The sequence below is a fragment of the Gopherus flavomarginatus genome, chromosome 3 (assembly GCF_025201925.1).
Source record: "Gopherus flavomarginatus isolate rGopFla2 chromosome 3, rGopFla2.mat.asm, whole genome shotgun sequence".
Lineage (NCBI taxonomy): Eukaryota > Metazoa > Chordata > Testudines > Testudinidae > Gopherus > Gopherus flavomarginatus.
Genome location: NC_066619.1, coordinates 108780026 through 108794186, shown reverse-complemented (window position 1 = coordinate 108794186; position 14161 = coordinate 108780026). Strand labels below are relative to the sequence as shown.

The window sequence follows — 14161 nt, the reverse complement described above, 5'->3', positions numbered from 1 at the left end:
TATGTAAGCACACACGCGCGCACACACACACACACAAAGTATATACAATCACACGTAATTTAAAATCTAATATAGAATACATGGCAGCGATTAATCTACTATATACTTTTTCACCATACTATAGGGCTACTACTATATAACACATATTTGTAAAATACTGATATATTTAAATAAACAACAAATATTGACATTATAAAACTCTCTACTTAAATTCACACAGCGGCATTGAATCAGAATACGTTTTCCAGGTTTGAAACTAACATATAAATGTCCATGCGCAAAACATGTAAGATTACTTTTTTCCTGAATATTTTGGTCACATGTTTAATGAGACTGCTGAAGTTATCCAAATTTATTCTTAAAATATATTATAAAGACAAAAAATGTAAGGAAATACAAGAAAATTAAGCTGTCTGCCAGTACCTTCTAGGAATGTGAAATAGTTTCTATAACTTTTTGAATGTTTTTGAGAACAAAAAATACTAACTAGCAAATATGTAGAAAAATAGGGTACTGAAGAGAAGCAATAAATTAAAATAAAATATATTTAAATTTCTTTTGGAAATCCCAAAATTAACTGGATGTCAGAGACTTATGAAATAATCTTTAAAATTTCACAGCAAAAGTATTTCAGAAAATGTGTGCAGTGGTTTTTAAAAAGCAAGTTTTAAACCTATAAATCTTGCATATTTTTAAACATACAATGAACACTTACTGAACATTTGTCAAATAGAACCACATTATAGTAATTATGACACATTTTATATTACAGCAATTCTAGAGAGGTGAAAAAAGAAAAATATCAGAAAAATTAGTGAAAAGCCAATGGTTGACAAAAACAAATAATTGTTATTTGGTATTTTTGTAACTGTGTACAAATGTTTTCAGTTGTGTCTCACTGGTTAACAAAGCTGGCAAAATGTCAGGGCTCTTGAATAACTATCATCTTTATGATTTTCTCTGAATCCTGCTTGTAGTGATCTTTAATATATACATAGTGTCACCCTGGCCTCGGAGTGGGTGGGGATAGGAGGTTCAGATGCAGCATGGTTTAGCTATGTCACAACAAACACAGAGCATGTAGGATAAAATAAAACAGGCATGAGTACCAACTGTGGATAGGAACCCAAGCCTGAGAAAAAATACAGTATAATAAATAATAAGATCTACTTAACAGCCCTTTTCTTCCTGCCATATTCAGTTTTTAATTTGTAACATTTTACAAGCTGTTAATTTCAAACTCCTCTGCTGTCAGGATCTGGGAGCAGTATATACCACACACATCATAAACTATATTTACGTTCTAAAGTGTCTGATTTTGTGTTATACTGTTACTAGCAATGCGGGATTTCTGTATTTGCATGGCCCTGCTATTGACTGCGACTAATTTGTTTATAAACCACCATTAATCTCGGCTGTATATTTTCACAGTTTGGGTAAACACTTCATTTGCATTAAATTTACAGCATTAATGAGATGTGAAATTTAAAATGCTACTTGAAACATAAATGATGTAAGAAACTAGAACAAAAATGTGTCTTTATCACATATGAAATCAGCAAACCAATTTAAACCTATTAAAGTAGGAATGATGATGTGTTGCTTTGAGAATCTGGTTTTATAACTCATCTTCTGGAACTAAAATGCAGGCTTAAACAGCTGGAAAATATGAAATAGCTTGAGAATCATAATTTGTACTGTTTAATTTTGTTTAATTTTTTATTGGTTTTGAAATGAGTTTTCAGTTTTGTCCCTTGCACACTTTATACAGACATATTTTTAATATCCAATTATAGAATCTACTCTTAAGTTCTTAAAAAATAAAATAATTTAAAGAGACATTGTAAAAAGTTCCTTAAGATGGCACAAATCTAAGAAACAAAAGCATATGCTGTGTTAATATTTTTAGAGGGGTTTTTGTCTTTAGCATATCTAGTCTTCATATGACATATTCTGAAACCATTAGGATCCCATTCTAATCCAAGATGTCAGTGGCAGCATGTAGAAAGGTACTATTGAAAAAGCTTGTCTATATTATTATACCTATGTGAAACTTGCCCACCTGTTGCTGGTGTAGGAAGGATGGGTCTCTTGGGCTTAGTCCCACATAACGATTGGCTTGGGATGTGCCTGAGGCTGTGTAGGCTGATTAAGGAAGAACAAAACACATTGATAAAAATAGCGACCTGTCATAACTATTACCCTGTGCACGTACAGTACAGATATGAGAGATCCAGAGTTATGATTTGCAATGTATAGGAAGTGTCTGTGGATTTCTTTTACCAGTAATGCAAAAGAAACATAGGGCCAAATTCAGCCCTTAGGTGCACAGCATGTTCAATTCCCATCCACTTCAATGGAAGCTGCATGTGTGAATCTGAGGTCAGAATTAGACTTGTAATTAGAATAATAATTCCTCTGGCTGCAGAATTTTACAAATAGTTAAAGGAAGCACTACATTTTGAAATGTTATGAGTTTGAGTTATATTAGTTATACGAATACACATCAGTTACACTAATATAAACAAAAAGCACCAGGAGTACTTGTGGCACCTTAGAGACTAACAAATTTATTTGGGCATAAGCTTTCATGGGCTAAAACCCACTTCATCGGATGCATGCAGTGGAAAATATCCATTTTTTCATGTTCTCTGTGTATATATATCTTCCTGCTGTATTTTCCACTGCATGCATCCGATGAAAACTTATGCCCAAATAAATCTGTTAGTCTCTAAAATGCCACAAGTACTCTTTGTTCTTTTTGCTGATACAGACTAACATGGCTACCATTCTGAAACTAATATGAACGTCCAATAAATGAAGTCAATTGAGTTATGCTGGTATGAGCGAGAGAACAACCACCTACTAATTTACACTAATTCTTCTATTTGTGAACACTCATCACAAATTTATCTGGGGAAAGTGGTTAATTATTTAAAACTGAGACCTAAAGCTTGATTTGCTCATGTGCATGAAATTAATCTTTACAGTCCTTTGAAAGAAGGATACGATGTGATCAGCACTAACCAGAGAAGGGAGTTAACTTTTGCTGTGCAGCACAATTTTACACACCAGAAAATAGCATTCACTTAGGGCTAATTCAGTAAAACCTCTTTTAGCCTTCTGTGTTGCAGAAGCTTAGAACAATCTGCGGGGGAGACTGGGTAGCTCAAGAGATTGGTAAAGGGAACCTTTCACCTGTAGGTCACCGTTCAAATCTGGCTGAGATCAGTAGCGACTGAAAGTCATTACCCTCTCATAGCTCTTAGTGGCCTATGTGGTCTCACTCCACTTCATAGTGTGTAGATGACCACATTGCAACAATCATCATCACAACTGGCACCTTTGCTGGTGGTCAAAGCAGACCTGCCAAAATGGAATGGAATGAAGACTGAGAACAGAGGAAGGTGGATAGAGTTTTTACTAATTGGCTGTTTGAGGTTAAAATTATATAGCAAATACATAAAACTTTCTGAATTTCTGAGGATTTTTTAATATGGCTTTTTTATAGTAAACAGCTTTCATTGAGAGATTGCCATAAAAATGGATCAGATAATAGAAATAAATCATGACTTCAGAGTTCCTTGATAGAAATGTTATCAAAGTCTGTTGTTCTGTCTAGTTCTGAACAATTCATTTGTTGTATTTCAGAAGGAAGTCAGTGTTAATCATCTGATTTTATATGCCGAATAGGTTGAAACTGACTAAACAGAAACAATGACAGCATTTATATTATGTTTAAGCAATATCTGCAGGAACTTATTGGCCAAACAAAACATTTAGTCTTTTGAAATTAATTGTTTATTAAAAATAAATTTGCAGTGTTTTAAAAAAAATATTAGGGTCAAATTCTCCCATGAAATGTACGCATGAAGCCCCTTAGCATGAGAGCATGAATATTAAGGTCATTGATGGGCTTTATGTATTTCCAGCAGCAGGATACCTTCCTTCAGTTTTTGTTTGTTTTGTTATCCAGTTACTGGCAAATTTTTATTCGTGCATGTCATGTGTGTGTGCTACACTTGTGCATACAATTTGCACACTCATATTGAATTTGCACATAAACATTTTTCATGTACATGCATTAGTGATAGAGATGTTCTGTATGCAGAAAGATGCCTCATCTCAAAGGACCATAAGAGAGGTAGGTGCTCAGGTTCCACTGAAATGTAGTAAAACTGAGTGCCTAATTCCTTTAGGCTCTTTTGAAATTCCCAGGCTTCACCCTTAAATACCTGTATAATTATTCATACACAAATAAGGTCAGTTTCCTTCTAATAAGACTCCTTGAACTAGGCCATAATGTGGGCAAGTAGAGTGCAAGCTTCTTCCAGCAGTTCTGATATCATATTTGATCTCCCTTCTCCTGCTATTCCAGACCATGGTCTCTCCTGAGCACAGACAGACAATTGTGCCACATGGTGTGATCTTGGCAAACAGGAACTAGGATGAAACTACCAATAATCCAAGCCAAATTTGAACCAAGGTTCCTCTCCCACTCTGACGTGAAATGTTGGAGAATTAACTTCTTGTTTGCTGCTTAACTTACCAGAAATAGCAGCACCTCAAAGGAGCAAAATTTGCACCGTAAACCAGCAGAGAGAGTGTTAATCCACTCCAACTTTTAGTTCACCTAGAAGCCTCTTTTGCTATCCCAAAAGAATACCTGAAATATTTCCATAAGCCTATCAATATAATTATTAATCAGTTTATAATTAAATAATGGTGTTTACCCAGATTATCTTTAGGAGTCACTTATTTCTCTTCGTAATAGATACTTATGCAGTTTTCTCCTTATGTGTTACTTGTGCTAACTCATTTGATCTCTATTTCAGTTTACAAAATAAGATCTTAAAATAGCAAATACCTAAAAATATTGGCTTGATTTACAGGCTCGATTAATTATAATCCAACGTCTAGAAACCACACTCACAATTTTGATACCTAATGTGGCTAAAATGATCCATTTTAGTGTAAATGACCCTACAGAAATCCATATTCTTTTATGCGTGTTAAGTATTTTTTTTGTTTGTTTGGTTTGGGTTAAACATAGTTTAGGCTCTAAATGCCCTTTGGAAGACAGAAATTTCAGCTCTGAGCTCTTCTTCTAAATAATCGGATCAGGACTATTTTCTAAAAATGTTGCCAGTAATCAGTATCAAGTAATGTTGGCCCGCTAAAGACCTAAAAGGTCAGGAACAATATTTACCCAGCTTTGTTAACAAAAGTGTAGAAGCCAGATAAAAAATTAACCCTTTGGATATCATAGAAATGATCAAACGACATTAGCACATACGTTGCACATACTTCCATGGTTGCAATTCCATTGAAGATAACAGGATAAATAATATGGTGCTGAGCATATTGTGCAAAAGTACTCAAAACTTTCCAGGCGTTAAAAAAGCAAATGCAATTAAGCCAACCCTTGTAGAATCAAGGGCAGTGAATTAAAATTTCCTCTGCTGTATGCCACATCATTTTACTTTTGCCAACAACACAACCTATATAAACATGCAATTATCATAGCTCTGATTCAGTATGTTTTGTTACAAAGATTGATTTCTGTAGGAAAGCTCATTGAGGAGCAATTATCTAATCTCTTTTTGAAATCCAAGTTTGGGTGATTTGAAATCTTGCAGTCTGAGTGTGCTTCTCAATGTCATTACAATGTCCACCTTAGCGGAACAATTGTGTTTCATTGTTTCTCGATGGGCGGTGCTCAAATAAATACGCTTTTCCCTTCAGATTTTGATTGTCATGTCACAAACAGTTCATGTAACATGATGCTTTGACTAAAATTTGAGGAGGAAAAGCTTTGTGGTCAGATCATGTTTGCTCTCAGAATAAATTATGAGCATCCACCTGGTCAAATAGTAGGAAAAGGCACCTTTTTTGGCCTTAATTTAAAATCATATTGAACCTCCGATGGACATTTTTTGTTTCCTAGAGAAATACTTACTGGTTGCTGTAGGTGAAGATGCCTCACCTTCAGTGGATGTAGTGATGGGTTTAGTATCTGTCATGGTCAGAGTCACAGGTCTCACCGCACTGTGATGGGGAGAGGGTGCCAAAACTGGAGTAAAATGACCAGGCACTTTCCCTACTACTTGACCACTGCTGTTAGGCTACAAAACAAAACCAAAACAATGCCTTGTGAAATATACACATTGTGTTTAAAAACAAACCTACTAATGTCTTGTAGGGTTTTGTAGAATGCCCATCACCACAGTTATTTATGTGCCAGGTTATGTAATTGTTATAAACTAATATATCTATATATAGTATATTTAGCAGACAACACAATAGGCCCCATACATTCGATTCACAGTAACCTTCTGATCAGTTTTATTTTGTTCTTCGTATGATTTTCATCAAAATATTTTTTTTATTATAATAGTGCTGCTCACATAGTAGGATTAAGCATAGAGCCTAAAGCACATAACAAAAACACATATTAACACCTCAAAAGCTGGGTTAGCAAGGGCCAGTATTCTGCCTTGCTTAGAAATGTACGCAGAACAAGTGCCCAGCTGTTTGCTTTCCACACATGCCTGAAGTCTGACTAATAAAAGCAAGGAAGGCTGCATAAGGGGGCCAGAGAAGGAGGCACTAAAATGTGTAGATGCTGTCATTTGGCCCCAGGCCCATCAGAATGTGTCCCTTTCACACAAGATTGAAAAATGTGAATTCTGTACATTTCAGGAATATAATGAGCCAAATCAACACTTTTCATGGACTGATGTACAAGATGTACAAGAGGTAGTCTGAATTTAGACCTATGACACAATCGGGGCCAAATTCTACCTTCAGCATACACATCTACCCAACTTTGGCAACATTCTTTGAGTGATGTGCTCATTTATCCAAGAGCGAAATTTGGCCTAAATATTCTAGGTGACCAGAAAACTGTTCTACTAAATAATAAGAAACCAAAACCATCAGCTGGTAACATTTAGCCTGAAACTTGATTTTTTCTGTGAATGTTAAAGGGCTCTTAAAGTACATAACAAATATAATACCTAAATTTCTGGCCAATTTTTTATCATAAAGATATTGACAAATCAGAGAGAAACATAGGTTATTAAAGGAACTGAATGGACTGATTTACAAGGAAAGGTTAAAAGAGGTAAATATGATTAGCTTAGCTAGGCAATAATTAGTGGTTGTCATGACAACTACAAATATGTGCAGGATGTAAACACAGATGATGAGGAGGAATTATTTGGAAGTATAATCTGGGAGGTAATGGAAGGAAATAAAGAAAGAGGAAATGTTAAAAAAAAAAAATCAGGAAAAACTTCCTGACAGTATGATCTATTAAACCATGGAACAGTGTCCCAAGGGAAATGATGGAGGCCTTTTCCTTTTGGACTTTTAAAACTAGAGCGACTAAATAAACAATAGTAAATATTGACTGGACAAATATGTACAAATAGAGACCAATTCTGCATTGACAGGAAAGTTCATTAGTTGATCTAGTAGGTTATTTCTGTCTCTAAATTCGATGGTTCTATGATGAAAAGCAACAGGAAAAATGTTACATTAATAACAAGCGGCTGATCAATTACTCCACTAAAGGAAGCAAATTTAAATTCTCTCTTTCCTAACCATGATCATATTGTACTTGGATATTGCAAGGCTATGAAATAAAGGATGATCTGACATACAGTTCTATAAGATTCAGCTACTATAGGATTCATTCTTCTATTGTGATGTGTGGGCCTTTACTAATGAAAAAATAGACAATTATATATGCTGCTAATCTCAGGCCTAAAAACAGTGTCAAATTAAGAAGGCAGTAACAGGGATGAAACGTTCCTCTGTACTGAAAACACATTGTTAGTATTCCATATATTTTCTCTATTGTATCAAACTTTCTACAACTGGATAGGTCTTTTTCCCCCCTTCAAATCTGTTCAACCTTTGTGATGTGAACTTTAAAGGAAAAAAAGTCATCACATTAATATATACAAGATGATATACATTGAATACATAATGATGTGGTATAAAGATTTAACCACCATCTGATTAGATAGCCAGATTACTTATAAATGGTGAACCCATTAATAAGTTATGCTGGTCTTTCCACCAGTACCAATCAAACCTTTATATCACACCACACATTCTGCATATGCCATATATTTTACCAACTCCCCGACCCCCACTTTAGCAATATTTTAGTTAGTTTTATTTTTATGGGTACTATTTAAATATCACTTGGCCTGTAAAATCAAGTGTCTTAATTAATATAAATCCAAAAGTACTGGCCTTGGAGATAATGGAAAACTGTAACTAAAAGAATTTCAGAAACATCTACAAAATATCTAAAATAGCTTTCCCATCTATAATGCTTTAAGGTCCTATATACTGGGATCTCCCAAGAATCATGTACTGTAACCCATTGGAAAGTAGGTATTTAGGAGCTATTTTTAGCTCCAGTAGATTGCAATATAGCCAACCTTAAAACAGTTGAAGCCTGAATAGTGTAATTTTGATGGGAAAATCCATATTTGTGGGGAAAAGAAAAAAAATATCTGGCTGCTGCTCTCTTTTATTTTTCTTTTTAAAATACAGAGGATGTTAGAAGCTGTTCCACAGTTTGGATTGTTATAAGTCATCCTGGGAGAAATAGATTGGTGGGCAGAGTGCAAGTGAAACAGTGATAGGTGTTTGATAAATACAATGTATCCACAGTTGCCACACTGATACACCGCCACATATGTAGTATATATAGAAGAAATATATGCTATTGGGCAATGTGTGATACATGTAACATTTGCATGAGGTATGCATGAGGTATGCATGATCAGTCATAACTCATAAAACCACAGCCAGGTGGTAAAATAAGCTCATCCCCGCAGAATGAAAATTCTTATAATCACACAATGTCCATTATTTTGAATTTGGTTTTTCTTTTTTTTCTTTTAAAAAGTTGGTGAAAGAGGTTAAATGCCGTACTCAGTAATGTGTGGACGGTGCAGATGGTCTGATGGACAGGATCAGTGTGGTGTGAGTTCTTTTTAGTGGCTATTGGATGGAGTTAGGGATCTGTGGGGGGCACAGTTACCTTTTAGGAATTGGTTTCTGTTATGTATTGAAGAATCAAAAAGAAACTGTTTCAATTGCCTACTAAAAGTGCTTCACTTTTAGTATTAAAAAAAATATTCCCAGGAATTTATGGATTAAAACAGCCAGTGTCATCATCTTCCAAAGCAGCCCTGCATCCAAAACCAGACTCAACTTAATTAAATGGACACAGCTGGAGTCCAGCACAATGTGCAACAATGTATCACCTTTTACTGTTCCCTAGTGATTCTGGTCAACAGGAATGCAACAGCTCACATGGACTCCAGCTTAGTCCTTGTGCAGATGGTCCAAGAAAATGAACTCTTTCTTTGCCGAATTAAACAATGTGTAAAACACATATTTAATATTTATTCTTCAATAAGCAATAATTTACCTAGATGACACACACAACATTAACACAGCACACATCCCTCACCCACCAGCCAATTAAGAGTGAAATCCTAGCCTCGCAGCGCATATCTACACAGTTAGTGACAGCCCCCACCAATGAGTATTAGAGCCTAGGTTGACAGTAGAGGGGGGTGGGCTTCAGAGCCCGAACTCCAGCCAAAGCCTGAACGTCTACTTAGCTATTTTTAGCACCATAGCTCAAAACCTGTGAGCCCAAGTTGACCAGGGCTCTGAGACTCGCCGTCACAGGCAGCAGGCAGACATGCCCACTGAAGTCAATTGGAGATTTGCTATTGACTTCACTGGAGCTCGCATTTAACCCTAACAATCCTAAGTAACTTTCTATTTTTGTTTATAAATTTCTCAAGTGGCAAATATTGCCCATAATAGCATCTGTATTGTACATAGAAGCTGATGCAGGCCGAATGCAATTCAAGCTGAAGCTCTGTATTGTCCAAAAGAGGAAACAAAGCCTCCAAAATTAGGGAAAGATAAAACCGTTTTTTTTCCACGTTTCACTCAGATGGTGTTTCCAATATTTAAGACTCTGATAACATTTCATTTACAAGCAATAATAATTGATTTACATGTCTCTTAATAATGTTATTATTTACAATTACAACATATACCATTGACACAAGTACTTCTAAATTACATTCATTACTCTTTCTACTCTCTCATTCCTGTAATCGCCAATACTTGTTTTCTTGGTGCTTCAAAAATGGTCTGCTTTCACATTTTTCTACTTGTTTATCTTACACTTTGCTATCAGAGGTTGTAAATCAGAAAATATGATTTAAAACTGGCATTGCAAAGATTACTTAGCTAGGGTTTAGAGTGTTATTATTTGGTAACAAAGATAAAAAAAATTGCTACATGATGGCTCAGTACCAACCTGAGTGCTTAATCTCTTCTTTTACTTAGTTAAATTTTAGTCTAATCTTAGTTGCAGGGAAACACCTGATCAAATAGGTCTTATTTATACCATTCTTCTTTAATAATATCTGAAAATTTTCAAGTATGAATTATGGACCACCATCTGATCATTAAGGACCATTAAGAACATAAGAACGGCCGTACTGGGTCAGACCAAAGGTCCATCCAGCCCAGTATCCTGTCTACCAACAGTGGCCAATGCCTCATGGAAATCCGTATGGGGCAAACATTTTTTTTTAAACTTCATTGTTTTTGCTAGAGGTATTACTACTGAAATCTACTACCAGGGTCCAATAGGGAAAAAAGTGAGCGTAGTCTCACAAGTTCTGTCTGCAACCTAAGAACCCACCCACTTCTGATGTCAAAATATGATGCTATTTATTATCACCTCTATTTTTCCTTTCATGCTGTGATCAGCAGCGAAAAAAATTAACAAAGCTGATGTTTAAATTGTCATAATTAGGCTTCAGTGTTAACATCTTAAGATAAACAGGTCTTAGTGCTCTCAGTTCATAGTGCTCTCAAAGCTATTGTTTCAGCTTATCTGCAGACGCATACTGAAATCACTGAATTATTTTACACTGACTTCACATTTTTAAGGTTATCTTTTCAATTGCAACATTGGCAACATTTTAAATGAAAGTTTAGGTCCTTGAGCACAAGTTGGCAGCTATCACAGAAAGACACTGGCTTATTAAAGAAGAATGGTATAAATAAAACCTGTCTGATCAGGTGCTTAGCTGCTTCAAACAGCCTAGTCTAACCTGTGTCTATTAATTCTGGCCACCTTGAGTTTCTATTGCTCTTATCAGGAACATTTGCTTTTCCTTCTCTGGAGGCTGTTATAAATTCTCTGCCATGAGTTTTAAGCCCACTGAGATGGCAGGGGACAGAGGCCACTGTATTTAGGGTCTTTTGGCACAGATCACTCTATGCAGTCGCCAACTCTACAGCCTGATCAATATTTGGCCACAAAAAGAAAAAAAAAGAAAAAAAAAGAAAAAAGAAAAAAAAGTTTGTGCAAACTGTTTTTATTTTGACTCGGTTCTACCAAAAATGTGGTTTACAAAATTTTTGGTATCACCATACTGAAAGCCCACTGTTACTGTGAACTTATTTATTTGAACTGCATAAGACTTGAGTCAAAGAGCATTCAATAGATCCACAATTTTTTTTGTTTGTTCTTAAAAGACAGGGTCATTTCCAGGTTCCAATACCACCTCTTCTGCAGTAGCAGAACATTATCCCAAAAGGAGATTCTAATTATTTAATATTTTACAAGTAAAAATACACTGCAAACATCAGTTGGGATAACAAAACAGAGTTCCTATGACTTGTACCCAATGTCACTGGAGTAAATCACAGCCTACCTAATATAGCAATTGCTAACAGTAAACTCAGATTTGCCAAATCTCAAATATCTGATTACTGGTACTATTTAAATATGTATCTGTCCCTAGTTCCACACCCAAAATCTAAATAGAAATTTAAATTTGTATTTATGAAGGTTACGGCTTCCCAAGACCTTCTAAAATCAGAATGTACCTGTAACATCCTGATTTTCAGTGCAAGAATTTTACACAGAAACTAATAGTCTGTAATCAATGTCAACCTCCTTTCATAAAGAATCTCATAGAATTTCCCAAATCCAAATTTAATAACATTGAATCCAACATTTAATAACACTGACGGCCTGCTTTATCTCAGTTTCTGGAAGCAAAAATGATTGGCCTTTCAATCCCACATTCAGTTTACAAGATATGGCCACGCCTGTACCTGCCAGTCAGACATCACCCCCTAACAGCAGGTCTAATTTGGGATGAATGTGCAAACTATGCTCACAGATACCAGATACCAAATGTCTTTTCAGTCTAAACCCAAGTAAAATTCCTTTTAAAACAATTATATCCTTGGAATTATAACTGTAGAGAAGTTTGATATAAATTTTTGAAGTAATTAACTAAGGCTAGAAAAAAATCTTAATTCCATGACCTTCATAGGCATAGGCATTTTGGAAACCACTTCCAGGTATTTTAGAAAGAGACTTTCAGCCTTCCATATACATCGTACAACCCAAGCTAACGATTAAGTCTGGAGAACAATACATATCTCATTTTTCACCTGCATTCCAAACAAAAACTCTTCAACAGAAACATCAGGGGTCTCAGATATGTTGTCTCATTACTACTTTTATAAGTGTAATAGCCAAATAATTGAGTTATCCATGTAATCCCTTATGTTTTGACATATAGCTGGAGTACTAGCCACTCTACAGGGAAACTTATTCTAAGGGAACAACCCCTTTTAATAGTCAGGCACAGACAGTACAGTGATGAACACCAATACAAAACTCTAGAATAGAAAGATTTGCAAGACTTGGTTGAATTTCATTTACTGATAAACTTCAGACAGATCCAATTTTGCAAACTTAGGTTTCTCTGCTATGCATACAAAAGTATCCTTTCTTAAAAACTGGATATTGGCCACAGTCATCCAGGAGCTCAGAATTATTTTGTAGTCTCTGTTGATGGGCCTGTGACAGTCTGCTCTGGAATACACACAATGGGTGCTGCCTCTTCCAAAAATTTTGTAAGTGAAAGAAATAGCTCTTCTGTTTTTCTACATCCTCTTTTATACATATAGTACAGGCCTCACCTTGCAAAATGTTAGGGATTTTTCGATCAGGGCATACTAATGTTCTATTCTGTCACCCCTCCTGTTCAATGTATATGTGAGCCCAATGGGAAGTTGTGAGATGATATGGCTGCAATGCCATCACCTGGCCTCAATTTCATCAGACTCAGATGGTATGGTGTCTTTGCTTTCTCAGTGTTCTACTAAATATGAGAAAGTGATTATGCTAAAGGACTGCGGAAAAGGATCTTGAAGGTACCATGGGATGGTATAAACTCAAGAGAAAATTACCAGTTTGTTCAAGAGGTGTACAATTAAGTATGTGTAGGGTCCCCATTTGCTACTGAAACTGCAGGTTGAATCAGTGCCAATAATGTCTTATTCCATCTATATATGCTAATACATGCATAATCAGTTCTCTCAGATATGGGTCTCACTACAGTCATCCAAGCCTTTGTGGTTATCCTAATGGATTAATTAATGCATTCTACATTAAGCTAACCTGGAAATCTTAGGGTATGTCGGTTTATTGGGGATCAATATATCGCATCTCATCTCAACGCGATATATCCATCTCCGAACACGCGCCCGTCGACTCTGGAACTCCACCAGGGCAAGCAGTGGTAGCGGAGTCGACAGGGGGAGCTGCGGACTTCAATCCCGCGCCATGAGGATGGGAGGTAAGTCGAAATAAGATACCTCGACTTCAGCTACGCTATTCCCGTAGCTGAAGTTGTGTATCTCTCATCGACCCCGCCCCCTAGTGTAGACCAGGCCTTACATAGAAGCTTCAGGTGGTGTAGCATGCAGCTGCCTGTCTGCTTGTTAGAGTTAGCTTAGAAAACTCGTTAAACCAGTTCCTGGCCAACAGCATTCCTCTCTATTACTTTCTGAGAGCAATTCGGGTGTTGAATTTGATCTATAAAGGCTTGAATTCTGTCTGTCTGAGACAGCACCTCTCCCCCTGTGCACTTCTGTGATAGCTAAGATCAGATGGACCACTTGAGCTAACAATGCCCAGATTTAAATGTCACATAGCTAGTTGCAGGTATTGTAGATGAGGCCACCTCAACCCAGAATACACAAAGCCTGAGTTCATTGACTTTTAGGATAT

General features: G+C 36.1%; 1 protein-coding gene across 7 annotated transcripts in view; it reads right to left on the bottom strand.

Annotated features, from left to right (window-relative positions):
- Window positions 1-14161, bottom strand: part of NFIB (nuclear factor I B) — a 223138-nt gene that overhangs the window by 28496 nt on the left and 180481 nt on the right. For 4 of the 7 annotated variants that reach the window (XM_050943120.1, XM_050943119.1, XM_050943123.1 and 1 more), the window contains exons 9-10: window positions 5960-6125; window positions 2063-2145 (exon numbers count right to left, since the gene is read on the bottom strand). The exons of 1 other annotated variant lie outside the window; for it this stretch is intronic. In XM_050943120.1, the coding sequence (XP_050799077.1) occupies window positions 2063-2145; window positions 5960-6125 (249 nt within the window). The remainder of the gene's footprint in view (window positions 1-2062; window positions 2146-5959; window positions 6126-14161) is intronic. 2 more of the 7 variants (XM_050943121.1, XM_050943124.1) reach the window with 1 other exon arrangement.